Below are 26,479 nucleotides of genomic sequence, written 5' to 3'. Positions count from 1 at the left end.
CATCTTTTGTGTGGTAGTTCCTTCATATACTATTTTCCTATGTATGGAGGGAAAAGTCCATACAATTGATTAATTTTAACCTAATCTGTTAGAAGTGTAACATAACACAACACTTTTAAATGCAAGCAGTGAAAAAGGCTGATAGTTTTTTCCAGCAGCAATAGTAAATCAACCAGAATTACAATGTGGTAATTCTAAATAAGTGAACTTTCGTGTAGACTGAATATTTAAAATTGATGTCTGTGTTGCTTTTTGAACTGTCGTGTTACCAGCTTGACCTTATTTGAAGCCAATCCACAATCTAAAAAAAAAAATTTTAAAAAATTAATAGAATAGCATCCAGTACTGTATGTTGTACTAAGATTATATATTCTCCTGTACTGTCTCCCATTCAGAGTTGATATAGACATCTGTGATACTTAAATCTCTCAGTCCACAGTCCTACTGCTCTTCTGTTGCTTCTATATCATAAGTATACCTTCTTAGGATTCTTAGCATTCTTAGATTCTTCCCCAGACAGGTATCTTTTGGCTGTGTCATATATTTAGCTGAATAGAAATTTCTGAGGGATACAAATGAGGTGTTCACTGAACTATAAACTTGAGTATGTTTGATAGTATGACAGGTGTCTACAAAGATACAAATAAAAGGTAAAACTTCAAATAAAAAAATCAGTCTTGCCTTGTAAAATATCATTGGAAAAGTAGCATGTCTTCAATTTTAATCAAAGTTTTAAACTGATGTGTGCAGCCTGAGAGGTGGCAGCATTGGGTCAAGGAAGAGTATCAATTAAGACTGCTTCTATATTTTTACTTTAATAATTAACATTAGTTCACATCATGATATTGCTGGTTTCTGAAAAGGTAAACCCCAGGTTATTTGTCACTTCACTACTTTTTGTGTTTTGCACAAAACTATATATGCATTTTGAGCTTTGTGTCCATGTGAACTATTGCATGCTTCCTAAACTTGCCCCACGTTCCTACACTGAAGTGGTTTGTTGCTTCTGTGCAGGGGTGCTGGCTATCTTTCTCTTCTCAAGTCAACTAGTCTGTCACGGTCATCTCTGTTTAATGGTCATTTCATTTACCTGCATTATACAGTCAGAGTTTACTGTAGCTTGTATAAAATACCCTGTTTTCAAGAAAGAAAAAATGCCATCCTCTCATGAGCTAATCCAACATAATAAGCTAGGGATTTTAAAAAAGACCATTGTTAGAAAAATCTACATTAGAAATTGCTTCTGTCATAAAAAAAAGCTTTTATCAGTGTATGTATCAAAACCAGGGAGAAGCCTGTATCGATGTAAAGGCAAAAATCTGAAAGCAATTAATAAAAGAGTCAGGTATTTTCAAAACAAAATCATAGCTTAATAATATTATCAACCAAGTCTTGTTACTATGTAAGTAAAGAAAATTATTGCTACTGTTTAGGATTTGGAATTCCAGATTTTGTCTGTATCAGTAAGCTTACTGCATTATTTTTTTTTTACTGGAATACGTAGAGTATACTTCAGGTAAATCTAAATTGCTTTAAAAATTGTATAATCTTCTAGTGTATATATAAAAGTGTGTGCATATATAAATCTGTCTATATCTCCTATTATATATAGGCCACTACTCAGTACATTGCCATTTTTCCATTAGCATTTTATGAAATCATGCTAATAACTACCCAACATATCAAGTTATTAATGATATTATTTATTATTTTATCCTTAAAGGTATTTAAAACATCTTTGAATAGAAATGTTACTCCAATGCAGTGTATAAAAATGGAATGTAGCAGAAGCTTTCAGATCCAAAGCATATAATTTCTGAATTTAATTTTGTTTCTAGAAAAGTCAACAATTCACTTGTAGCGCTTGTGAAATTACTAATGAAGTGCCTGACAAAAGTGCCTCAACTCTTTGAATGTGTTTTACTTCAGGCACATTTAATGAAGGCTTAACAGCGATATATTTTCTTCTGTCCCTGAACTAGAATGACTGGAAAATTAATGACCATTACCAATACAGAGTTTGGTTTGGGTTTTTTTTTTTCTTTTACCAGAAGACTGGCTGCTATTGAAGTGTTGAAAATGTTCCATGGGTCTTCTCATCAAGGTTTAGTTAACCTTACCGCACTGCAGATCACTAAACATTGGCAGCAAAATCTTGCTTCTTAAATCCAGTCTACCAAAGAGAAAATTATCACCACATTTCCCCGATCGTTTTGGATGTTCACATATACATGCCTGTAAAAAGGGGGCAAAAAAAGATGTAGTGACTGTCTTTTTTTTATTGTCTTGTACTTCATGGGGATGAATTGCAACATAATAGCACTAAAATTTTCAGAATGATTAGCAAGTCCATAATTTCAAGATACTGTTAAATTTTGCTTACCTTTAAATGAAAGGGCAAGGAGATAAATGGAACATCTTGGATGAAAATTACCAACATTAAAGTAATTACTAGAGTGTTTCTGTGGTGGGAGGCTTGATAACTGGCAACACTGTGAAGCAGAATTAGTAATTTTGTAGTACAAGCAATGAAAGATTTAATCAAGGCATTGAATCATCAAAGAGTAAACTGTCATCAATAAAAACAGAGGAGACTGGAGACCTTTTTTCACAATTGTGGAGGAAAATTGAAGATGATGTTACAGAAGGAGATAAGTATTTGGAAAATGAACAGGACCAGACCTACTGCAAAAGTGCTAAACTGCAACTGTAAAATTAAGCATTGAGTCAGAACAGAGAGACCTTGAACGATCCGTTGTATTCAGCAGCTCTGGTGGCTTGCTGACCTAGCTGTCATTGCAAATAACTAGCAAGACAGGGTGATCAAAGCTGTTGAGGTATCTCTGGAAAAAACCACCATAACCCAGCAACCCTTATTAACTGCACTTTAGTATTGTCACACTACTGAGCACCAAATTTCAGGATCTCTGAAATGGGTGAACCTTGAGAAGGAAATGTATCAATGAGAGTAGATTTAATTTATAAGGCATATAATTAATGAAGTCTGTCCTCAGATCTTAAGTGATCTGAGATTATGTGACATAAAGTGAGATTATGGTGTCCAAATGATGACACTTACCAGTTTAAGGTGTTGTCAACCCATTACACTTGCAGAGTAGTCACCGATTTAGGTTTATCTGCTGATTATTTCAGCCAGTGTTTTGGAGGATTTTCTAGTTACCGGTACTGATATTCACAGTCTTTGGTGGCAGAGATAATTAATTGCACAAAGCTTTCTGAAATCTACATAAACTACAATGACAATTTGCATAATTTATAAACAGTATTGAAAACGTGCAAATGTACAGCTAGCTTAATACGAAACATGCTTAATACGAAATATTACTTGTCATGAATCATACAACAGAGATTCTTACTGCTAATCCTACAATAACTTTTTCCTCATATTAATGAGAAACCCACTGATAATATAAACAACATATTAAGCCCTTAATATTTAATGGTCTTTAAAAATATAGAGGGGTTTTATGGTACTGTGTAGACAGTTATTATTAATGTCATTTCAGTTAGTATCTCTGAAATGTTTAAGCTTTTACAAAATCCAGTATTTTTGATTGAATGTATAATGTAAGAATCTTTTCCTAAAAAGTGTGAGTGGAAAAGAGGACCTAAGACTAATCTCATCAGTCTATTTTATTTCAACAAATGCTTCTAATCTGAATGTTTTAATATGAATTAACATGATAAAACACTATTTTGTACACAGAGAAATCCAAGCTTCTCCCAGACCCAGATCCTGATGTTGAAACTTACAGTGGTAGAGTACTAGAAATCAAATCTGTTTCTGATATTTCACTTCTCATTCAGTTTTTAGTTTTTAAATATATGATTACATATGCTCATTGTACAGTGCTGAGTTGCTGGACTAACTCATTTGAGAGATTTTAAGATAAATTTTATATTTATTTTGATGCATATAATTTGAACTGGGACAAAGAATTTAAACAAAAATTGATGATAAAATGTGGGCCCAACTCATAAAGCTATTTGGACGTCAGTCACACATTGCTTGCATGCTGTTGGTGGGGAAATGTGCTTTTTCTGCTTATGTTCTACTTCCCTAAGATCAAAACAAGTTTGAAACCTCTAAAAAGAGAACAGTAAGTGACTGGAGAGACGTTTTGATTTGCTTCAATAAAGTTAGAACCTTAAAAAAAAATATTTGAAGCCCACATTTAAACCTGGAAAAAATTACACAAGCACATTTTTGTTTTCAGTGGTTAAAAATGCATTATTGTGAGGGAAGGGATGTAAGCTTATACACCAATGTCATATTCTACATACTGTAATCTTTGAGAGCATTACACAAATCTTTTCTCAACTAAAAATTACTTTCATTATTTTTTACATTCATATTGATACTTCATTTGTAATTTTTTTTCAGTGTTTCAGGAGAAATCATTAATTAGTTCTTGCATTTTTTTTCTACTAAAAAAAATAAATACTTGAATGTATTATTTTAAATTACCAAGTGGTGATCACACACTTCTTAAAATTTCTGCAGTAATTACAGAGCCTCATGAATGTCCATGAGTTTAGGGGACTAAATCCCCTGCACAAATTTAGCAGGTTTTCATGATGAGCATTCCTTCACACTTAGTGATTATCTCTTCCTGCTGGGAATGTTTCAGGAGAGCGTATCTGTAATGTATTTTCTAGAGTTTGGTTGTTCATAGGGGGATGAGAGCCTCCTACTTAGTTTCACTTCTCCTATACCTCAGGCTGTCTTCAGCAACATGGCTGTATATGCTTTACGTGCTACATGTGAGAATATATGAATATGTGCTTTTTGCTCTGAGGCTGCTGTTTTTGTAGATGTGCTGCTGATTTTTGTAACACAGTATTAATTTTAACGTATTTTTTCCCGAACTAAATACATAATGCATCATCTAGGATTTTTATGCTTTCCTTATGTAAGCATGCATTCCAGGCTTGGTGCCAGCTCCATCCTTCCTTCACATCTCTTCTTTTTTTTTTTTTTTTTGTGTCACGTAAAACTTGAATGAAACTTGGGAAAAAAATCTGCAGAAAAAGTGCCGTCTGACTATATACTTAAATGTTAATGAATTGGGCCCTTGTTTTGTAATACAGTTTGCTTGAGCTCTCATACAATTACTGGCTTTTATGTCTTATTTCACTCATCATTATACAAAGAGCATCCGGTTTATGTTTTTATTAATATTTTTATTTAACACAAATTTTGTAGCTTTCTTTTTAAGATGTAGTAAATAAACCTTTTGTGAGGTATCTGGGGATTGATAATGAATAGCTGTGTATTTTTGTGATGTTACTGAAATGCTTGTTCTTATTAAAGATGCAATAATATTTCTTTTTTAATAATTAAACTAATTTAGTAAGTGCAAGATGGAGGCGCTTTCCTACAGATTATGCTTCCACCTCAGAAGATGAATTCGGATCAAACCGTAATTCCCCTAAACATACCCGTCTACGTACCTCTCCAGCCCTGAAAACCACGCGACTGCAGAGCACTGGGACAGCAGTTCAAAGTAGCAATACATTCAAGCACAGAATAAAGGAACAGGAGGATTACATTCGTGACTGGACTGCTCACCGAGAAGAAATAGCAAGGTTGGTGTTAAAGACAACCTCTAAAATAACAAAAATTTGTACCCAACCAGTTGCACGGTTACATATATAGAAGAAAGAGAGCTAATGGACTTTCAGTAGCACTCTACCGAGTGTTTTCATTCTCTGACTGAATGGGTAATTGAAGATTCTTCTTATGAGACTGGCCGACAGAACACTCAGGTTACCAGCACATCTCTTTCTGATGGAAAATGATAGTCGTTTCTGGCTTTTGAAAGCCAGATCCCAGAATATGAACTTTTGGTTCCATTAGCGAGACTTGCAGAGATACTCTCTGTGTAGCACTTTTAGTTGCTTTGTTTGCTGAGGCTGAAGTAGGTCTGGTTTTGTACTACCTGTACGTTCATACTGAGGTAAAGTTTCAGATCAATGCACAGGTGACAGAGAGAGCAAAAAGGATTTTGGCAATGTGAGAGACCATGTTCTCTTGTTAATTTTTGGTTTACCTAGACATTTTTTCATGTTAGGTGTTTTCTGATTTAAATCATGTGTATCTATCAAAAAAATAATTTATTTTGTCGTGAGCCCCTGAGATTAATACAGCAATTCCTCCATTATTGCCAATAGCACCCTGCTTCAAATGAACCAAGGAAAAGGTAGTCAGTTCTGCATTCTGGTAACCAGTTACTCCCGTATCATTCAATACCCAAGCAGTGAAAACTTCAAATAGCTTGCACTAAATAAGTGAAACTATATAAGTTTATAAATGTTATTTAAAACGTAGATGCCAGTGTTCAGGTTCTGAACATTTTCACAGAACTTAAAGTTGGAAGCCTAAACAAGAAGAGTGTTTTCCTTGTGAAGTCAATCTTAACACTGTGGTCTCAGAGATGCAAAGCATTGTGTTTTGCTTAGTGTGCATAATTATTTTTTTGTTTTCCTCTTTTTGATAATATTATTCCACATTCGTTTTTCTATGTGTGGTCTGTGCAAAGGGATAATGCTTTAAGAAATCTCATAGCATCTTGATAAATCATGACATAATTATTTCAAGAATAATAAATGTAAAGTTAGAGATGGGTATAGGGAGGAACGTGTGTGTGAAAAAAAAAAAATTAATAGCCATACTATATTACTTCCTCCTCGTAAGAAGTGCAGCTTGAGCCTCTACTTAAGTGAAATTTCTTGGTACATTTTGCTCATGTAGGAGAAACCAACACTGGAAGTAATTAACAATTCACTCTAAACTTATTTGATGTAGTTAGGTTTGCAGAATTTTTTCTTCCTTTGGGCTTCTTACCATTTTCTTCATTTAGACACTGGTTTTATATTTGTTTTGAAGGCTAGCTACTTACCCTGCCTTTTTCAGCTTCTTTATTTCCAGTGGTGAGAGGCCTAAGTGGGTATTGCCAAATCTGTATGTAAAATTTCACACAAGCTGCATTAGATGAGCGTCTTTAAGACTAATAAGGCTAGCACTCAGCAGCTGCGAAATGCCAGAGTGCTGTCATCTGTTGTCACTGCTTCTCGGACTGAATCCCCCTGCTCCAGTCACTAGTTGATCTTCCCTGTGCTTCCATATCTCGTTGTACTGATGCACAGTATTGCTCCCCTGGCTTCAAGTGTAACATCTGTCCTTAATAATTTGTGTCTCTGCTCCCTTTACCTTACCAGCCATAGTCACCCCTCTATCATTGTCTACCCTGTTGGGTTTTTTCCCAGCCCTTAGTCCAGCCTCTATGATCAAGAGTCCCTTCAACTGTGATTAGAGCTGTTACAACAAGGATAGTTATATGTTCTCATTAAAATGGTTTGACTTTTTTTTTTTTTAAATAACTGCTTAGATTAGGCAGCGGTAAAGGCAAGTTTTTCGTAAAATATTTGTGCAGCTGCAAGTAGCGTAGAGACCATATGGCAAACTTTTCATTGCATCCATGTTACCATCATACTGTCTTTCAACGGGTCTTCCAAGACTGACCCAGTTTGCTCTTTTCACAGACTCTACAATTTACAGATGTTAATAAACTTGAAAATTGGAAAGAGAGGTTTAAAAAAAACTTTATGAAATAACTAAATTTAATTTAAAACCACTTTCCCTGGAGGGAATGTACACCCTCAGAATAACAAGAGCTTCACATACATTTTATTGAAGGATTTGAAAGTATTACAAAATAAACTCACTCATTGCAGGAAGTGCAACATAGTAGAATAAGCATAAAAATCTGTTTGGTAATCCAGCGGTTCAGAGCTATTACAGATATCTTAGAAGTATTTCTTATTTTGCTGTGGTTTTTTTCCTAATGCTATGGGTATCCTTTCACTACAGGTAAATAAGAACTAGAGTTCCAGGCTGTTGAAAGAGATGGTCATGCTCTCCCCATCCCAAGCCCAGTGTTCTCACCTCTTCCCTTGCATTGGACGCTGCCTGTCCCTTACGTGACTGTGTAGCTGCAGGATTCTGCTCACTGAGTCAATGTAGTAGTGACATTTCCTGCAACAGGTTGAGGGGGTTAAGGAATTTGAGGTTTATTTTAGTTTTGCCTCCCTGAATTTGTTTGCCTTGTGTGACTGCTAGTTTTGATGCAGGAAGAGGTAGAAATCAGCAAGGCAACCTACAGCTGCAATAGAGTAACTTGTGTGTACCTAAAGCCTATGTCTCTTGTCCTTGGTTATACAAAACATACTCCTTATACTTAAGCAATACTTTGTGTTTCTAAAAATTAATACAGAATGAGCTTAAAGTTTTATTTATGAAAAGTCAGGCCCAACTCCCAGCTGGTTTCTAATTTTCTTTTTCATAGTGCTTTTTGTTTAGTGCTCTATGTTGTTTCTATACAGAAACTCCTGTTAGTACTGACTATAGCTTACTGTCATTGCTACATTGAAACTAATTCCAGATTTTGTTCACTTGACTAGCATTTGACTGTGGTGATCGTCTGACAAATTGCTTGCCATCCATGTTAGAGCTGTTTATTATGATATTTTCAGGATTCATTTGAATTCGTTTTTCTGTAGACATTTGACATTTTATGTAAGTTTGATTGCTTCGTAAGAACTCATTTGAAGTGGCTGTGGCATGTTGAAGCGCTGCTGATTTTTATAAAGAGTTAAGTCTCAATTGATTGATGCAACTTTTGATTATGGTGTTTGATGACATTTGTCTTCTGGAGGGTTTACTGATAATTGAAATTTCTTGGGTTTCTTTTTCTTCACAAATATTCATAAAATACCAAAATTTGTCCCAGAAATTCAAACGGGATCATTAGCAGCTTCTCTGTTCAAGAAAAAATGCGATATGGTTGTGTGAGATAAAGGAAGTAGGTGCTCTGGTGCCTCTACTGCTTAGAATATTAGCTCAAACCTTGGAGTTTTAATGGTGTATCTGTATATAAAAGAACACAAAATATAAACTAAAATTGACCCCAAAGATGTAGTAATCAGGTTAATTAATGTAGTAATAGGTACTTGCCATATTTTAATTAAAATGAGCAGTTGACTTGGTTTCTGCTTTAGTATTCCAGTCTTTGATAGCTTGAATTCAGGAGTACTGTCTTGAGTAGTCACAGCTAGTTGCTGCATGATTATTCTACAGCTGTATCCCAATTACACGTGTCCAAGCTGCACAAGCTTGCACATTGTTGCAGGTTGCTGATGGTTAGCCACAAAGTCTAGTGTTGGAATTTGACTGGAAATGTCTCCATTTGCCTTTCTAGTTTAAATTCTGCTCACTTGGTCTGAAATGATGTCTAGGTGAACAGCGTCCCTTTTTTCTGACTTAATGGCAAAGTGAATGAAGAGCAGAAAGAAGCTCACCTTTAACAAGCGCTGGCCACCACATCACTGTCAGATGGCTGTGCAGCTGCTTTCCACTGAAGTGGCAGGTGGTGCTGCTGACAGAGTCCTTGGTGGTGCAGAATTAGTGCTGTTGACTTCTCTGCCTTCAGTCCTCTCAGACAGAAGTATGAAAAGGGACCACTTGGTGGGTTGCTCTGAACTCTAGGTCTGCTGAACTGCTTGATCCAAGCTGGAGATTCAGGGTGCCATAGTTAGTCGTAGGGGCTTACAGCTTTTGCTTTTGGTTTGGTTTTGTGTTTTTTTCCCCCTCCTCCTTTTCGGGTGTCCTGGGGAGAAGTAGCACAAGCAGAGCTAGGCAAGGTTTCTCCCTATGCTGAGCAGAGTACAGAGCAGAGATATTTTTTGATGTGGCAGATCGGCAGAAAGAAAAAAGAAGCTTCAGCTGACAGTTCAGCTGCATTTGTGTAGTGCTGTCATATCCAGGTTTACAGGCACATTCTATTTTTCCAATTAGAAAGCTTGTCTTGATTAGATTTGAGGATTTAACATACTGGTCTAGAATTTCAGGCACAAAAGCAGCTTGATCTGAGCAAGCTGCAGGGCTGCTAGGTAATACGAAGTCCTGAAAAAGTTCTTTGCAAGTCAATAAACTGAGGTATAAAATAAATGGGTTCTGGACATTTCAGATCTACTGCATGTACACTCTGTGCAGTGTTTTCAGCATCTTTCCAGTGCATCCCATGTGTTGGATTTACTGCATGTTGCACCCATCTCTGCCTGGGATAGAAAGAAAACAGGATGCTCTGTCTTTTGAGATTGCCCACCTTCTTCCTCTAAAAAGAAAGGCATGTTATTAAAAACTCCAGTTAAAAATCTGCTTTTATGGTTCTACAAATAAACTTTCCATTTGGAAGTGTATACATATTTTCATAGCACAGTTACCAGGAACTAGAACTTAAAAGCTCAAAGGCTTCAGGTTGGGCTCTACTGCTCCAGCAGTTTTTGTAGGGGAGAACGTAACTCTCTCTTTATTACTAGGATCAGTCAAGATCTGGCTCTCATCGCACGGGAGATCAACGATGTAGCAGGAGAGATAGATTCAGTGACTTCATCAGGCACTGCCCCCAGTACCACAGTAAGCACTGCTGCCACCACCCCTGGCTCTGCCATAGACACTAGAGAAGAGGTAGGAGATCTTCATGGAGAAATGCATAAGGTTCTTCCTTTTCTTTATTTCTTTTGCTTTTAGCATTTTGCATAGCCTTTTTTAGTTATTTTCACTCAACCCGTGTGCATGATCTCTACATTGTTTTTTGATTTAAAGTTCCTTTACATTTCAACACACAACACAAATTATTCTATGAACACAGCTTGTCAAGAGAATGCATACTATCTGTCTGTCTCTTTTTTTCCACGAAACATAGGACAAGATAGTTATTTGTTTCTTGCTTGCCTGTAGCCTTAGATACAGTTGGATAGTATCTAAGTGCACTTAAAGGTACTAGTGTGTATGCACAGTATATATAAATGTATACATTTAACACTTTGCATAGCTATTAAAAACAAAAAAGTCCCTCTTTTCACAGGTGACATAAAAGTTTCATCTTCTGAACACTGAAATACTTAGGTACCGTCAGTTAACAATAACTTCAGATTTTCTTAACCACGTTGTCAAAAACTGCCTTGAAATAAGTTTGCCTTTTGCTTCTAATAATTCTTATTTTCTTTGACTCTCTCTGGTGTGCTGTTCTATGAATATATTGACTAACTTGTTCTAGTAACCATCACAGGTCTAATGCTGGTAAACACATTAATCTGAATTTAAATCATCACTTTCTACCATATTAAAATTCACCCTAATACGTTGTAAATGTTTACTGCATTTTTTTCTTCATAGTATTTCTTTCAAAATGTGTTTATTCATTTTTGTGTGCATAAAGTTTGGTTAATACATTATCTTACTGTGTTTAGTATAATACTGTCTTTTTCTGTGGAAAAAAAGATATATACAGTGCTAAGAAATCTGTGAGTTGGGTACTCAGAAAAAATTATAACTGCTCTGACATAGATTTTGGGTTTAATTCTCATGGACTTAGGGCTGAACTTTAAGGAAGTGCTCATTTTCTCAGATCCAGTTAGGTCACTCTTTATATTTCTAAATAATTATTTTCTTCTTTAAAAAGAAATATTGCACAGCATGTACATACTGCAGGTGGCAGTATCTCCTTTACATATAGGTGTTTCTGTAACACTATGATTAATCTGGAAAAAAACCTAAATTTGATAGTACTGTACTTAATTCCACAGATATATTCCATTAATCAAAGGAATAAATTACTCAGTACCAGTTTATAGGTAACTATTATGTTAGCTGCCTATAAGCAAAATTTCCATGGGGTGTTCTAATTTTGCTACGTATGTCTGGTATTTGGAAAAAAATATATTCCTTTTTACAAGGTAATCTTACATAAGAGATGCATCATTTTATACTATACAAGGCAACAGAACAATTTCTGTTTGATAGACTTCTTGTAAACTGTTTCAGAAGGAAAAAATGTTAATCTCATTTTTGCATGTATCCAGTAGGTTTCATAAATTGCATTTTTCTTTTACACCCCCAGTTGGTTGACAGAGTATTTGATGAAAGTCTCAATTTTAGAAAAATTCCTCCATTAGTGCATGCCAAACCACCAGAGGGGAATGGTCGCCCTAATGATGCTAGACCTCAGCTAACAGATGCCCTCGATCCCCCTACAATTACCCGGAGAAGGACTTGGAGCAGAGATGAAGTGAGTACACAATAGGATTCTCTATAGTAACGTGTATATATTAAGCTTTTACAGTTGTCTCCCCACTTTATATTCTAGACACTACCTTTCTTACCTGTAGGAGGTGACATTAATACTGGAAAAGATTATTTGTATGCTATTAAATTTGCAAAAATTTCAAATATGATTGTTTATATGTGATGCTAATTAGAACACAAGCATGATTTCAAAATATATGGAATTGTTTGTATTTAATTTCCATTAAACTAATAATACGCTTTTGTATTAAAAAAATACTGCAGGTTATGGGGGACAGTTTGCTGTTGTCTTCAGTCTTCCAATTTTCTCGCAAGATAAGACAATCCATAGACAAAACAGCTGGCAAAATCAGGTGGGCTTTTAAAAATCATTGTTATTGCTGAAAATGTCTGCTCTCATCAGCATTCCTACTCGTAGAAGAGATCTGTACAATACAGATAGAGCTTGTGTATTTAGTAGAAACCTGCGTTTTAAAAAAGCAATGTTACCTATGGCTTTTTTAGCATTCAGAAAGGTTTGGGATGAATAATTTTTCCATTCTTGCTTGTGTGTATTTCACATTATAAGAAGATAAGTAGATTGGATATTAGGAAAAATAACTTCACAGAAAGGGTGGTGAAGCATTGAAATAGGCTGCCCGGGGGGTGGTGGAATCGCCATCCCTGGAGGTTTTTAAAAAACTCGTAGATGCGGTGCTTAGGGACATGGTTTTGTGGTGGACTTGGCAGTGCTGGGTTAACGGTTGGACTTGATGATCTCTAGTTCTTTTCCAACCTAAACGATTCCATGATTATATCGACAAAGTTTACATGGACAGGAAAACGTCCGTCATACTTCCAGCAGAGGAGCTGTTCCAACACATGCAAATGCTGTGCAAAATCTACATGATCTCTATGCAAGTCTTGTAAAACTCCCTTCCTTAAAATATATATTTGAAATGTTGCTGAACTGTAAAACCGAGTCCTGTATGTTTGCCAAGTTGTTGTGGGCATCCCCCATTTTAGGAAGAAAAACAAATGGGACAGAGGAGAGCAGTTTCTGAAAAAGAACTCGCTCTAGAGACGACGTGGTCACTATTGAGTTTTAAATCTAAAATAACAGATGTAACCATCTGGGTTTTTTTATGGAAAACTAAGTAGTTTAGTTAGATTAGATAGAGATGTTCCTGCATAAAATGTCATAGTAGCTAACAGGAAGTGCAAGCATGTCAAAAATTCTAACATATTGCTCTACCAGCAGTTCCATTTAACTTGAATGAGCGAGTATACAACCATTTGGTGACCGCTTTGGTTGACAGGAATAAATGAAAATTCTAAATACAAAGTTCAAGGCTGTAATAATTCACATGTCCTTTTTAATGACTTTGTGCAGTTAAACTTGAAAATTGAGTCCATTAAAAATAATCTGGCTGCACTTCATGTATAATTTTCTGAATGTTAGAAAATATTAGGTCTGTAATTGATCAGCTTGTCTAGGAAGTGTCAGATACTGAAATCCTAGATGAGTGACACATTAATCACCAAATCACAAATTTATTTCAGCATAGGGTGATGCAACTAGTGTAACCAAAATACTAACATTTCTGAAGATTGTGTTCTCATAGGAGTACCAAAAAAGACTTGACCATAGAAATCAAGAAGAAAAAATTATATCAATCGGTAAAAACTGTAAGTTGTCTTCATTTCCTAGCCCTGCTATTGCTAGTAGGAAGAGTTTCATGTGAAGGATCAAGTCTTTAAAAGCCTTAAGCCCAGTCTTATTATTTCTGTTCTAAGCTTTTTGTGTGTTGTTTTTACCGGTGGGGTACAGGTAACATTTTTCAGTACCTTATTTCTGGTACACTGGGACATCGTCCTGCACTGACATTCATCGGACTTCTAGTTTTCCAGCTCACCGTTTTGGGGCTGCAGGATTATAACATTGGAAATATGCTGTTTGCTGCCCCTCCCTCTTTGGTTTCCCCAGATACATTCTTTTATGTATCATACTATTTATTTAAATGTCATTAAACAAAAGACATAAATGTCTTTCGCTATGTAAATTTCAGTTACAAATGAGTTTGTGAAATGCAGGTGTACAATATGGTTGCTCTCAAAAGCTGTGCCAAATTAACAGAGATCAGCTTCATTATGCAAAATTTATTACAAATTATGCAAAAGTTTGTTCTAGTTTAATCAACCTCTGCATGAATGCTGTCATTTACTTTAATAGCTGATCTCAAAAAATGAGAAAATAAATAGATGCAAAGAGGTAGTTAAGCATGACCAGTCTTTGAAAGTCATTCTAAAAGGCATTTGAAATTTGGAAATAAAAACGTAATATTACTTTAAGTTTTGTTTTGAGCATAATTCTTCAGGAAAATACAGTGACATGTGTAAGGAACTCTGCTTACCAATATTTTTTTTCCTTTTAAAGCTGCATCATTGGAGCAAGAATCTTGCTTATTGACTGACTTATTTGTGGTAGGCATCTAGGATAATATGTGTCTTAAAATGCCTCAGAAGCAGTAGATAATAGATATTCTACTTTTTTCATCATGCTGATTTTTCTTGGATCTGTAGTTTCCAATCTGTAAATGTGTTGCTAGTGCAGCTGTAGTTTACTTAACATAAAAAAACTGAGTTCAGTACAGTGAGTTAAAACAAATGTATGTATGCGAATTCATTCTGAGAAAAGCAGGTAACTATAAAATCAAGTCTTACGCTCTTCTGCTTGATTTTCTGAGCTTAAAAGGTAAGTCAGCCACATTGTAATGAATGTAATGATGATGTGATCATGTGTGGTATTATAAACATAAGCATACCTATAAACATTTTATATACATTTAAAGAAAGTGTCATTGCTTATTTCTACAAAAATACAGCGGAGAAACTTTCATTAATAAGTAATTACTTACATATTCCCCAGAGCTGTGATCAAAACTCCCTTTTCCTGCTGCTCAGAATGGATTTGAATAATAGGATGTTATTCATAATGTCATTAGTATTTTCAATCAGAAACACAACAATCGTTTTAGAACTGCATTTTAGAGAGCATATAAGGCAGCTAGGACCTGTTACAGACTTTTTTTCAGCTTTGTTTTGATGTACATGAGTTCAGCCAACTGGTGTACTTCTATTCCTTTTACTGGAGTTAAGCCAGTTAAAATTTGTGCCCAGAGCAGATGCAGTGAGACTCAGTCGGGGTTTTTCCAGCTAGCAGTTGCGTATTTTTCCCCACAGTACTTGAACATGAAAGGAGAGGAGAAATTTTTAGAGGCAGCAATAAAAGTAAGCCTGACTGTCTTGTTGAGCAATGTAAACCTCTCCCCCAAGAGCACAGACAGTATAGGGCAATGATGGTCCTTACAAATTACATCATACATGCTACAAATGGTATCCTTGCTGTCTGGGTCCACATAGAGAAGGATGTGCTTGCTGTGACTGTGAGCACTCTTCTGTCTGTAATACTTCAGTTGCAGTAACTAGCTTTGCAAAAAGACTGGTTTTGCTTTGGCTAAAATATTAAGCACATAAATATTCTCAGTCATTCTTGACAAGCAGATCAGCAATTAAAATATGCTGAAATCAGCCATGAAAATGAATTAGTATGAGGACAAAAGGAAATATATAACTTCTATGCTTGACCAGTTTCTTCCCCACCTCCCCGCTGCCATCTCTGTTTTCTAATTTATAGATAATGTTCCTAATTCCACTGAATTCTGTCATCGTTTTTAAGAAATAGGATTGAGAGAACCTTTGATGCTGTATTCCTTGGCTAGATTCTCCCCAGTGCTGGCCAAACTGGTTTTCTTTCCCCCAAGTCCTAGCACAGTGTTCAAATTTGAACCAGATTCAAATGCCTGGTTCTTTCCTTTCACCAAATCCTATGTGCAGTTTGCTTCAGGATAAGGTCATAGCTTAAGTATTGCTAAGTTACTTTATTATGATTTATTTTTATTTGTGATTTTGAATAATCAGTCAGGTTCCTACCTGCTGGTACACAGAAACTACGTTATATTAAAAAATCCTGCAGCATCCTTGCCGTGTATCCTATAACCTGTTCTTTGCTAACAAATTACTGTAGTGGCTTTGTAGGAAGCAGATACGCAGTTTTGTTTGCTTTTCTGTCTTTCATATGTTATAATGAGTTTGCAGGGATTTTCAGAGATTATGGGGGGAAGAGGTAAGTAGGTTTTGCAGTGAGAAGACCTACATGGTTTTATCAGTACTCTGTGATGTGAATGCACTGTTATGGCCTTGCTTTGTAGCAGGCAAGTACCTCTGCAGTCAGGCAAAATGTAGGCAAAGCATTTAGGTCAGTGCAGGCACTACTTGTCAGTCTGTGTGTTTCGCTGTGTATCCTGCAATGTGCAATGAAAAAAAAATGGGGACTGAGCACAACCAAATAAGAAAGTTCAGGCAGGGTTGCCCCAGAAAGCAGGGAAAGGCAAGAGCACAAGGTGGCAGGCATTTAAAAATATGTTCTTTTAATATAAAGAGTACGGTTACAAGGGAGAAGAGCAAAGGAGGCAGAGATGAATACCCCCCAGGAGGTAAAAATGTACTAAATTAAGAATTGAAAAAAAAATATGTAAAAAGGAAATAGGCTTCCTAAAAACATAGCAAAACCAAATTGGCCTGTCCACTTTATAGTGGAAATAATAACATTGTTTAAATTACTGCTTTAATTTTTTTCCTCCTTTTTTTTTCTTTTAATAAAATGACCTATGAAATGGAAAGATTTCAAATTGTAAAAGAGAAGTAAAAAATTATCTCTAAAAGAGACTTTAAGACTGAAAACACATACACAAGCGAAGGCATTAATCACATGCATAGACAGAAGTATTTTAGTATAATGTGAGCAAGAAGGTAAATGAAAAAAACCACATAATGTGACAACTTTTATATTTTCCCTACTAATGATATTTATTTACTGCTAAATAAAGCCTTGTTTTCTAGTTCCTGCTGATTTCCAGTGTGATAAGTTTTATTAAAATACAGAAAGTATGGCTGCATATGATTCCCTGTATACTGAATCCAAATATTTCCAGGAGTTGCCTGGTGTTTAGTGTGTGATCCTGTGGAGGCTTTAATTGGCTCTGCTTTTTATTTATTTAATAAATAAAATTAAATCAGCAGTGTTAGGCAAATCTTAATTTTTCCATGGTAATTGGACTTTCTGGTATCCAAATGTGCAGTTGTATGGCTTTGCAAGCTTTTGCACTCCCTTCCAGAACATCAGACCTCTGACGATCCGGTTTGTTACAAGATGATGACAGGACTTGGAGCCACGAAGTGTTTTGTGTTTTGTTCACTGGTTTAATTACTTTTGATTTATTTTTTTTTCCTTTTCCAAGAAGAGTATGTATGTATTAATGTTCAGTCTTTGCATGCTTTGTACATGACTACACTAAAGTCACTTGCAGAAATGGTCATTTGCCTCAATCCCGTGACATTGTGTCATGAGAGCAGCGCTCCCCCTCTTAGAGAAATACACAACAAAAACATGTTCTGAAGCAGCAGCAAGTGAGGACTTCAACGACAGAAGAGTTAAAGCAGCTTCTGGACGGGCTGTCTGTGAACATCTATGTACTGATAAGACAGGGTACATGTCTTGAAAAACTAGGCTTTCTTGACAGGGTAATAGTAGAGAGTGGAATTTTCCATAGGGTATAAATAACTGAGCAAAGATGAACAGAAATGCAGTCTAAGTCTCCCAGCTTGCTTTCAAATTCTCAGTTTTTATAAGCGAGGTATCATGAATTCCCACCTTAAAAATTATTTTCTCAAGAGACCTACCTGCACTAAAAACGTGTTTAAATGTACTACTTTTCACTCATGATTTTAAATTGGTTTGTTTGTTTGATTAGCAGTTTTACTGCTGCTATTTTGGTACTTCTAACTCTGAAATACCAATTAGAGAACAAATAAATTTGGACTTCTCTATATCATCATGCTGTCAATTTTTTAAAAAATTAATACCCAGACCTTAAATATCTGCACATGCCTTTTTTTTTTTTTCCCAGTTGTGCAAATGTAGGCAGTTTAAATTATGTTTATGATAAGACAATGAAAACAAAAGCTTTATCACAGCGGGGAACCAAAACATAAAAAAAGGAGAATCTCATTGTATGCTTTGGGGTTGTACAAATAATAGAAGTGACTTCTTTACTAATATAATTAATCCATGTATATACAATTTACATGTTGAGACTTTTCAATGAGAGCTTCTTCTGTGAAATGCATTTTTCTTTTGTTTCCTGAAGGGTTTTATTTTTCATTAATTTAATATAAAACACAAATATAAAAGAGTTGCATTTATTTACCGCTTAATTTTTCTCTTACACTTTGCGATTTTAGTAAAATGCAGTGTTTAATAGGAAATTCTCTGACTACTGTAAAGTAGCTGGATGTTTAAAAACAAAACAAAAAAACCCCTCTCATTACTGGAGGAAAGAATCAGCTGTGTCTTTTCAACACCATAAGCAAATATTTAGCTACAGATTTGCCATTTTAATGTCAATAATGATGATACTGCTGAAACCCTGTTTGGTTCTCTGAAAATTTAAACTGTGTGGTTGGCTTCTGTCAATTTTCAATATTTCAGATTTTACTTTTTTTTCAGTTCTCCCTATGCTGCTTTCATGTATTGTGTTACCCAATCTTTCAGTTTTAGTTTGTTCATTTCTGTCTATTTTAAACATAGTGGTTTTGAATTTCTTTCTTCTAGAATATTATTTAAGGACAAAGACAGAAATTGGGAAGAAATTGAAAATAAGTTGCGAGCTGAAAGTGAAGTTCCTATTGTGAAAACATCAAGCATGGTATGAATAGTTATCTTTTCTGGGATTGATTGTTCCTCTTACCTAATTTCTAAATAAACAGCAGAGGAATGTGTTATTGTCAATGATGTAAAGGCAAAATTCTTTAAAAGGGTTTTTTTCGGCATTAAAAGGGGTTCACACTATATATAGACCATCAGTAATTTTGTTAACCAAAAGATAACAACCGTTGAATGTGGAATTACTTTTAAATGAGCTTGTTTTACAATCTAAAGACTGCTTTACCTACTGATTATTTATACTTTACTATTAGTGCTGATTATTTAGAGAAATAGTTGTATTTTGCTATATGTGAATGAAAATGATCTGTAGAGACATTGCAATAAAAGCACTCTTCAGTGAAAAATAATAATGTTGATTTTGTGTGGAAGTTATAACTGTAAGATACCAGCGACCACTACAGCTGATCCATGTAGCCTTCTACCCCTGCCTAATTAGGGCCGTTTCATGGCCAGGCTGTGTGATGGTGTGAAGGAGCAGAGCACACATGTTGGTTCCTAGTTTGCTTCTCTGCTTCTAAACACAGAGCATAGTTTGAAAAACATCTCTGCCTGTGGGAGCAGACAGAGATTCTAGCTTCATTATCCCGTCTGGGGTATTGTGCTGTTAAGAATGTCAACTTGCAGAGGCAGTTTTCTTTGCTGAGGGAAAGAAATCTCACATACTTTGTACAGGGCTGCTCAGAAACAAAATGTGAACGTGTTTCCTCTGGCATTGAACCGACTAACATTTCTCTGTTACCTCATCATGAGTTATTAAACTCATCCAGACTGATTTTTCCTGGAAGTATTAAAAACTTGGCCCATCATTTCTGCAAAATGGGATATTTTTTTAAGAGCAACCGTTTTTAACTGAGTGTTACAATTTAATAGATACACTGACAGTTGTTGGGTTTTTTTTTTTAAGTTAAATTAAGCAAGTTACTCATAGAAGTTTCTGATTTTAGAAGTATAATATAAGGACTTTGTCCATTTCCAGAATAAGATCAGAATTTAGTGTTTCATATTCTAAATGCCACGAATATGGGTGTTTAAAGCATTCATTTAAAAAGAAAACGATTAGTTGTACATTTCTTCTTAAGTCTAGCATTTTAGAAATATTTTTTTCAGTGCATTAAAGCATCTTGCATTGTTTGAAAATCTGCGGGCTATTTTTTGTCTATGCATGGATTTTCAAGTTTTCTGCTCAGTTTTCAGAGCAACATACTGTTCAGATGCAGTGCTTGTTTTTACCACAGGATGTTACTAAAGTTAACAGAGGACAGTTGTAACTGATGTTTGTTTTGTCCTTGGGACATTTGTGTCCAGTTCAGATGTGAAATCTGCTTGAAGAGAATGATTTTGTAAAATCCAGGGTAATCGATCTCTTTGCCACCCACAAAAATCACATTGCTTGGTACAGAAGGGGGTTGTGAAAAGGGTTAAACGGGTTTCTGAAATCAGTGCCTTTGAAAATTCTCCATTTTTTGAAGACCACTGATAGCTCTCCTCCACAGCTGGATTAACAGTATTCTTCAGCGTAGGATCCTTCAGTTGTAGGATTTACACGTTTACCATTTAAGATGTGGTGCATTTAATGTTTGCTGTGTTTCTGGGTGCGTTGCCGTGGGTTCATCAGTGTTAGGAAGTAGTGCAGCACAGAGAAGAATAATCTGTCAGGCAAAGGAGTGCTGAGGACCCAGCGCTGGTGTGCTGTGCAAGGTCCCGTGGGCACAAGGCACCAAGGGCTGCAGACAAAACCCCAGTGCAGTCACCTTACTGTTCTCACATCTGAACGCAGTTGTGAAGCACCCTAATCCATCGCTCCTGGGTTTGTACCATAACTTGTCTTTAAAGCTTTGCTGTTACTGTGCCCCATTTCTACAGAACCGTGGTGTCTGTAGGTCTGTGCTTGAGAAGAAGCAGGGCAGGCAGGTGAGCTGGGGCAGAGCGAGGTGTGTTAACCCCAGCCATCGGCCGGAGGGGCGAGCTGAGGGCGCCAGGGCCGTCCAGCCTCAGCGCTACCACCCGGGACCTGTGGTGGACGTGGCTGGGCCACCACCGTGACGCTGGGAGGACAATGCAAATAGCTGATGGCAAAGGCTGGGGACAGGGATCATTTACTACTGATGTGTAGTTCGAGTCTCTTTTTCCTTAATGAAACATGTTTGTTTCTTTCCTAGGAGATATCATCAATCTTACAGGAACTGAAACGTGTTGAGAAACAGCTGCAAGGTACAAATCTTTTTTCACTTTTCTCTTCTGCGTTTTCTTGCTTTAATTTTTTTTTAACATATATCTCTCTGTATATATCTATATCATGAAACAAAGTTTTCACATTTTAATAAAATATATTCACGGAATCAGTAATATATATAATATCATAACATTCCTGACACATTTGGTAAAGAAACAACACTGAATTATTTTAAAACCAAAGCACGATGATATTTTTTATAAAAGTGAGAAAAGGCTCAACTAAAACTAAAATAGCCCAGAGAATCCCAAAGGAATTATTTGTGAAACATTCTTAATATAACTGTTTTTGTGGGTAAATATTGATGAGTAGGTCACAGTGAATCCTGAGATTTATAAAACAGTCTTTGCACATCAGTAAAACCCTCATGTGTAGCACAATTCAGTATAAGGAATTCACTGGGACCATAATCTATAGGAAATCTCAAAAAACCCACCCCAAACTATATCTGATACAGTAACATGAAAATCTAGAATTAGCCCTTGACACTGTCCTTTCACACGAGTAAATCCACTGTTTGATATGGTGCAGCCCACAGACTACAAAATGGACAAGTTACTTTGTGTCATCTAAAAATTTATCTGTGTATAAAATGGAAAGAATTATGTTGTGCTCACAAAGACTGCTATTTAGACATATATGCCATCTATCAGAATCAACTTAAAAACTGAGTATATTTTTAAAAGAAGTTGCAGTCTTATTTCTGTATTGTTTAGCATTAGTTCATTTTTTAATTTGGTGTGGTTGAATGGATTACTGGTCCATGCTTATATATAATCATTATTGTATTTGTTGTAAATTTCCTCATTTGTTATTTTTAGTATTCAGTTTTAATCATACAGCAAAACACCTTACAATAGAATGTTTCAGAAGGAATCATTAGCCACCTTTAGAGACAAACTAGTATTAGTTTCATGCTCAGCTATAATTTAAAAATGTTAATTTATTACAAATTATATTGTGTTTAGAGAACATAACAAAGAAATAAGGCCCAGAGAAAGAGGCTGAATCATTTCCTTGTGTACACAGTGGTGCTCAAATAGGTGTTAGTACATTTTGGGAAATAAAAAAGAGAGAGGCTCTGTTAAATGTGACAAATGTGTTAATGGTGTAGTAAAATGAAAATGTACCAGGTGCTTCAGTTTGCCCTCACTGTATAGAGGGAGGACAGTAAGTGTTATGCATTTAAAAGGATAAATGACTGCTGTTGTATACAGATTTCATTCAATCATGGAATTAGCAGCTATGGATATTTGGGGGGTGGGGGAGAGGAATGAAGCATAATATAACAGTAACATTAGAGAGAAAGCCCCTTTCACACATGACTAAAAATCCTAGCTTTCAGTCCTTATAAGCTCATTGTAGACTGCTTGTCATCACTGTTTTCTGTCCTAACATAAGGCAAGGTTTATTTTGTGCAGTTTCATTTCATCTAAAGTTTCAGTATATGTAAATGCTTTAAAATATATGTATCAGCTACATACATGTTGGATACACCACTCATTTGCAATGGCAACACATGTAAAAGCTCATGACTGTCATCATAAAAATAAGTTTGAGAATGGGATTTTTGTGTATTTTATAGTAAGAAAAAAAAATTGTATTTTTTATGGTTTCTTCCCTATGCCTTTCATCTTTTCTTAATTGCTTAGCAATTAATGCTATGATCGACCCTGATGGTACCCTGGATGCTTTGAGCAACTTGGGATTCGCCAGCCCCATCTTGCCAGCTCAGCCGAAGCCGAAGTCGAGTCCCGTTACCCAAAGTAGCCGCCCTCAAGTGCAGCCAAACTGCCCGCCCGAAGCTCAGGCTCTCCGCCCCGCCGCCCCTGTCGCAGGTGAATTTGAAAATGCTGAATCAGAGTCGGATTTCAGCATACATTTCAACAGATTTAACCCGGATGGGGAAGAGGAAGATGCCACCCTGCATGAGTGACATCGCGTGGTTAATACAAAAACCGTTCATGTGGAATGTTTAGGAAAAAAAAGGAAAAATTATAATACTGGTTTTATAATGTAAAAAAAAAAAAAAAAAAAAAAAGGCTTGGTCAAACAGCAGTTGTTTTATTAAACCAGTTTTCTTTAACTGTGATGCTTTGATTGTCACACAAATCCTTTTAAAATCATAAAGTTATGCATAGATACCAGTGTAGGAAAGCAGATTGTGGCAGGTTTGCCCTTTGTGGTTGTGTGCTTTGCAAAAGATTTATATCAGCAGTTTTCCCTTAATAGATTTATTTCTTTTAAAAAGCCATGCAAGCAGTCTAAAATTTAATGTTACTGAAACCCCAAATCTCTTTGCCAAGCTGCTCTAATGAATGGACTTCCTCCACTAAAGTTTGTACAGAACTGTTGGAACACTTGATTCTGAATTAGATGATTTATATAGGAAACATTATCCGTGACTGCAATGACAAATTACTGCAAAAGGTAAGACAGATTTCAGAAAGCATTTGTTCTTGTGTGCGGAAAATCTCCACAACAGTTCTGTGATTTATATAAACTTGTTGCTGCGTAAATTGTCTTGGGGTTTACAAAGTTCACATATTATGTTTGCACTAAGATTTGCTGGGAGTGATGGATGAACATATCGATATCCATAAACAGCAAGCAGTGTTTTGGTGTACATAGAAAACTGATAATACTGTGCTTGTATTATCACTGCAGTGTTTTAATCCACTTTCTGAAAGGACTATTTGGCACTTTTTGATCTTCTTCAAATGTCTTTTTGATGTTAATGAAAGTAGAAGTATTTCATATCATTTCTGTCCAAATGTTTGTTGAAACGAGGGAACAAATTGAAACATACAGCAGTGTGGGACATTTTAAAGCATATTGAGGCAAATGGGCTCTCACCAATTCAAATGCAGCATAAGCTTACGGAAGAAATTACTGTTCCTTGGAATCATCACGAGATGTAAAATTTTCTTTAGGCGACTTGGAAATAGAGTTGTCATAATTTGCTTGATCAATAGATGCACTCCCAAGCAAATGATTTGATTTGCTTCTGTATATTTTCCTGTAGTCTTGCTAGTAAAGCTGTCTCTGTCTTACATATTTAAAAGGATTCTGGAAGACAACTGCTAACGTAGACATTTTGCTTATACCACTGAAAAGCAAGTCTATTTAAAGTTTCCTATATAAGCCTATTTTCCTTATAAGTTGTCCCAGTAACTTAACATTTGGAAATAATAATAAAAAGTAAAAGTAAATTACTTTGTATTTCCAGAACACTGTAATTTGGAGGAATGTTATTTCTGTTAAATGTAACTAATAGACTGGAATTTTCCTATGTTTGCATCAGTCTCTATATATTAAGGTTAAAGATACAGTTTTGCAGCTTTTATGAAATGGTCTTGTAATATTTCAGCAATAATCCTATATGACCTTTGTTTTAAAAAAAAACTACTTTCTGTACACTTTTAAATTGTACAGGCTTTCAGAAGTCGGTAGAAGTTGGACCAGTTAATAAAAATGCAAAAACTTTTTTTGTAGAGATGTAAAAACAAAACCACTAATCTGTTGTATAATGGATTTCGTATTTTCTTTAAAAAAATTAAAAGCAAGCAGCCTTCATGTGTGACTCGATATGCTCTGCTCCAGCTAACTGTGGGAGCCTGAACTACACTAGTTTACAGAGGCTACAAGAAAAGTTTTAGAAGGCGCGGAAGGGCAAAAATAAATTGAAACTAGAGCTAGGTGTTGAAAAGCGAGTGTACCAAACCATCGCCATAATTCTTCTTTTGTTTAATGCTTGGGAACATAATTTTTCTGCAGACTCAAGTGGAACGCGGGAAGTGGCTGGAAGGATTGATGAAAAGTGCAGGCTCTTCATGCGAGGTTCTGTTTGTGTTCTTTCAGGCGTTTATACCTTTACATTCTGTAATAAGCATTTTGCATTACTATGTTCTTATTTTGTATGAACATGTTCTCCTTATTTATTTTTGTTACATTTATTATGTATGTTATTTTGTTATATGCATTTACAACTCCATTTTTAAATAAAGTGTTTCTGGAACTTTATAAGCGTGTTAGTTTGTAATTGAGCGCTGGGAAATTCAGTCTCCCTGCAGTCTAACCTACCGGTACTGAAATAGGAAATGACATTTTTTCATAAGCATCTTTTCTCCAGAAAAAAAAAGTTGTATTATTGCTGCTGCTGCATCATTCAGCACTGGCTCTCTTTGCCGTACTGGGGTTCGTTTCCACACTGGAATTGATTTTTGTGTGCAAAGCTAGAGGCAACAATAATCCAGTATGCCAGTCACCAAATAGTGACCATGTTTCCTGTTGTAGAATGGAAGTAAATGAGTTTTAATGCACCTGCCAGGTGCACCAGTAGATGGTTTTCTGACTGCTTCCCTGCTGCCTGATATATTGGAAAGCTTTATTGAACCTTCTGGGTTTGCTCCGGGCCGGTGCCTTTTCTTCATCTGTCCCAGCTTCAACTCTGTATGCCCTTTTCCTGCAAAACTCTAAATTTCCTCCTCTTAGCTAACATCACGTGAGAACAAAACTTTGAGTTTAGCGTGAAGCTCCAAGATCTCCTTCCCAGTGTGTGCATTTTAGTTTTGCCAAGCTTTGCTGCGGCTTGGTGGCAGCCTGCTCTCATCCTGCTTCCATGCACCAATGTCCTCCGCGTCCCCAACCCGACGGCGTTAAGGCTGCACTGATGGGACATGGTAGTGCTCGGGTCTAGCAGGGCAGGAGTTTTTACTGAAGTTCAGAGGTGCCAGTTTGGTGTAGTCAAAAACAAGACAAAGTTGGAAGGTCTTTCCTGGTGCTCAGGACTTTTTCATATTCCCCAGCTTCACTGGCTGTGGTTGTTTCCTCGCTTGTTGCCAGTACCCCTCGGTCTGTGCTGCTGCATGAAGACCCTGGTGCAGAGAGCCCCGTTTGGGGAAGCGATAGGGTAGCACTTTGCGATTTCTTCCCACGTTCATATTTTCACCCAGCCGCTCTGAGCCGAGGTTATGCAGGGATGTTTTTCAGAAGCCCCTAGGAAATCCAGCCAGATCCCATCAGTCCTCTGCTGCCTTTTGACATCAGCAAGCGGGCTGACACACGGTGTACTTTTAATGATGCTCGCATCTAGTTGTAGCGTACAGAAATAAAGCTGAGAGTATTATTTGGGTGCCTGACCTGGTGAACACCAAGGTGGTGTTTCGCTGTGGCACGTACGTTGTACCAAAAGTAGCTGGTACTACAGCACGTACGTTACACCCGAAGCATCATCGGAAGAGAATGCTGC

The 26,479-nt window shown here is 36.3% G+C and overlaps 1 protein-coding gene across 6 annotated transcripts in view; it reads left to right on the top strand.

The window, feature by feature from the left end:
• Positions 1-25,254, top strand: part of CEP170 (centrosomal protein 170) — a 102,570-nt gene extending 77,316 nt beyond the window's left edge. For 3 of the 6 annotated variants that reach the window (XM_080390459.1, XM_080390458.1, XM_080390463.1), the window contains 7 exons: positions 5,376-5,610; positions 10,402-10,579; positions 11,985-12,152; positions 12,434-12,522; positions 18,882-18,975; positions 21,155-21,206; positions 22,881-25,254. In XM_080390459.1, coding sequence (XP_080246585.1) covers positions 5,376-5,610; positions 10,402-10,579; positions 11,985-12,152; positions 12,434-12,522; positions 18,882-18,975; positions 21,155-21,206; positions 22,881-23,164 — 1,100 coding nt within the window. In that variant the 3' untranslated portion in view covers positions 23,165-25,254. The remainder of the gene's footprint in view (positions 1-5,375; positions 5,611-10,401; positions 10,580-11,984; positions 12,153-12,433; positions 12,523-18,881; positions 18,976-21,154; positions 21,207-22,880) is intronic. The other 3 variants (XM_080390462.1, XM_080390461.1, XM_080390460.1) reach the window with 3 other exon arrangements.
• The last annotated feature ends 1,225 nt before the right edge of the window (positions 25,255-26,479 follow it).

This window comes from Falco punctatus (genome assembly GCF_963210335.1).
Source record: "Falco punctatus genome assembly, chromosome: 5".
NCBI lineage: Eukaryota > Metazoa > Chordata > Aves > Falconiformes > Falconidae > Falco > Falco punctatus.
This window is presented reverse-complemented; position numbering and strand designations above follow the sequence as displayed.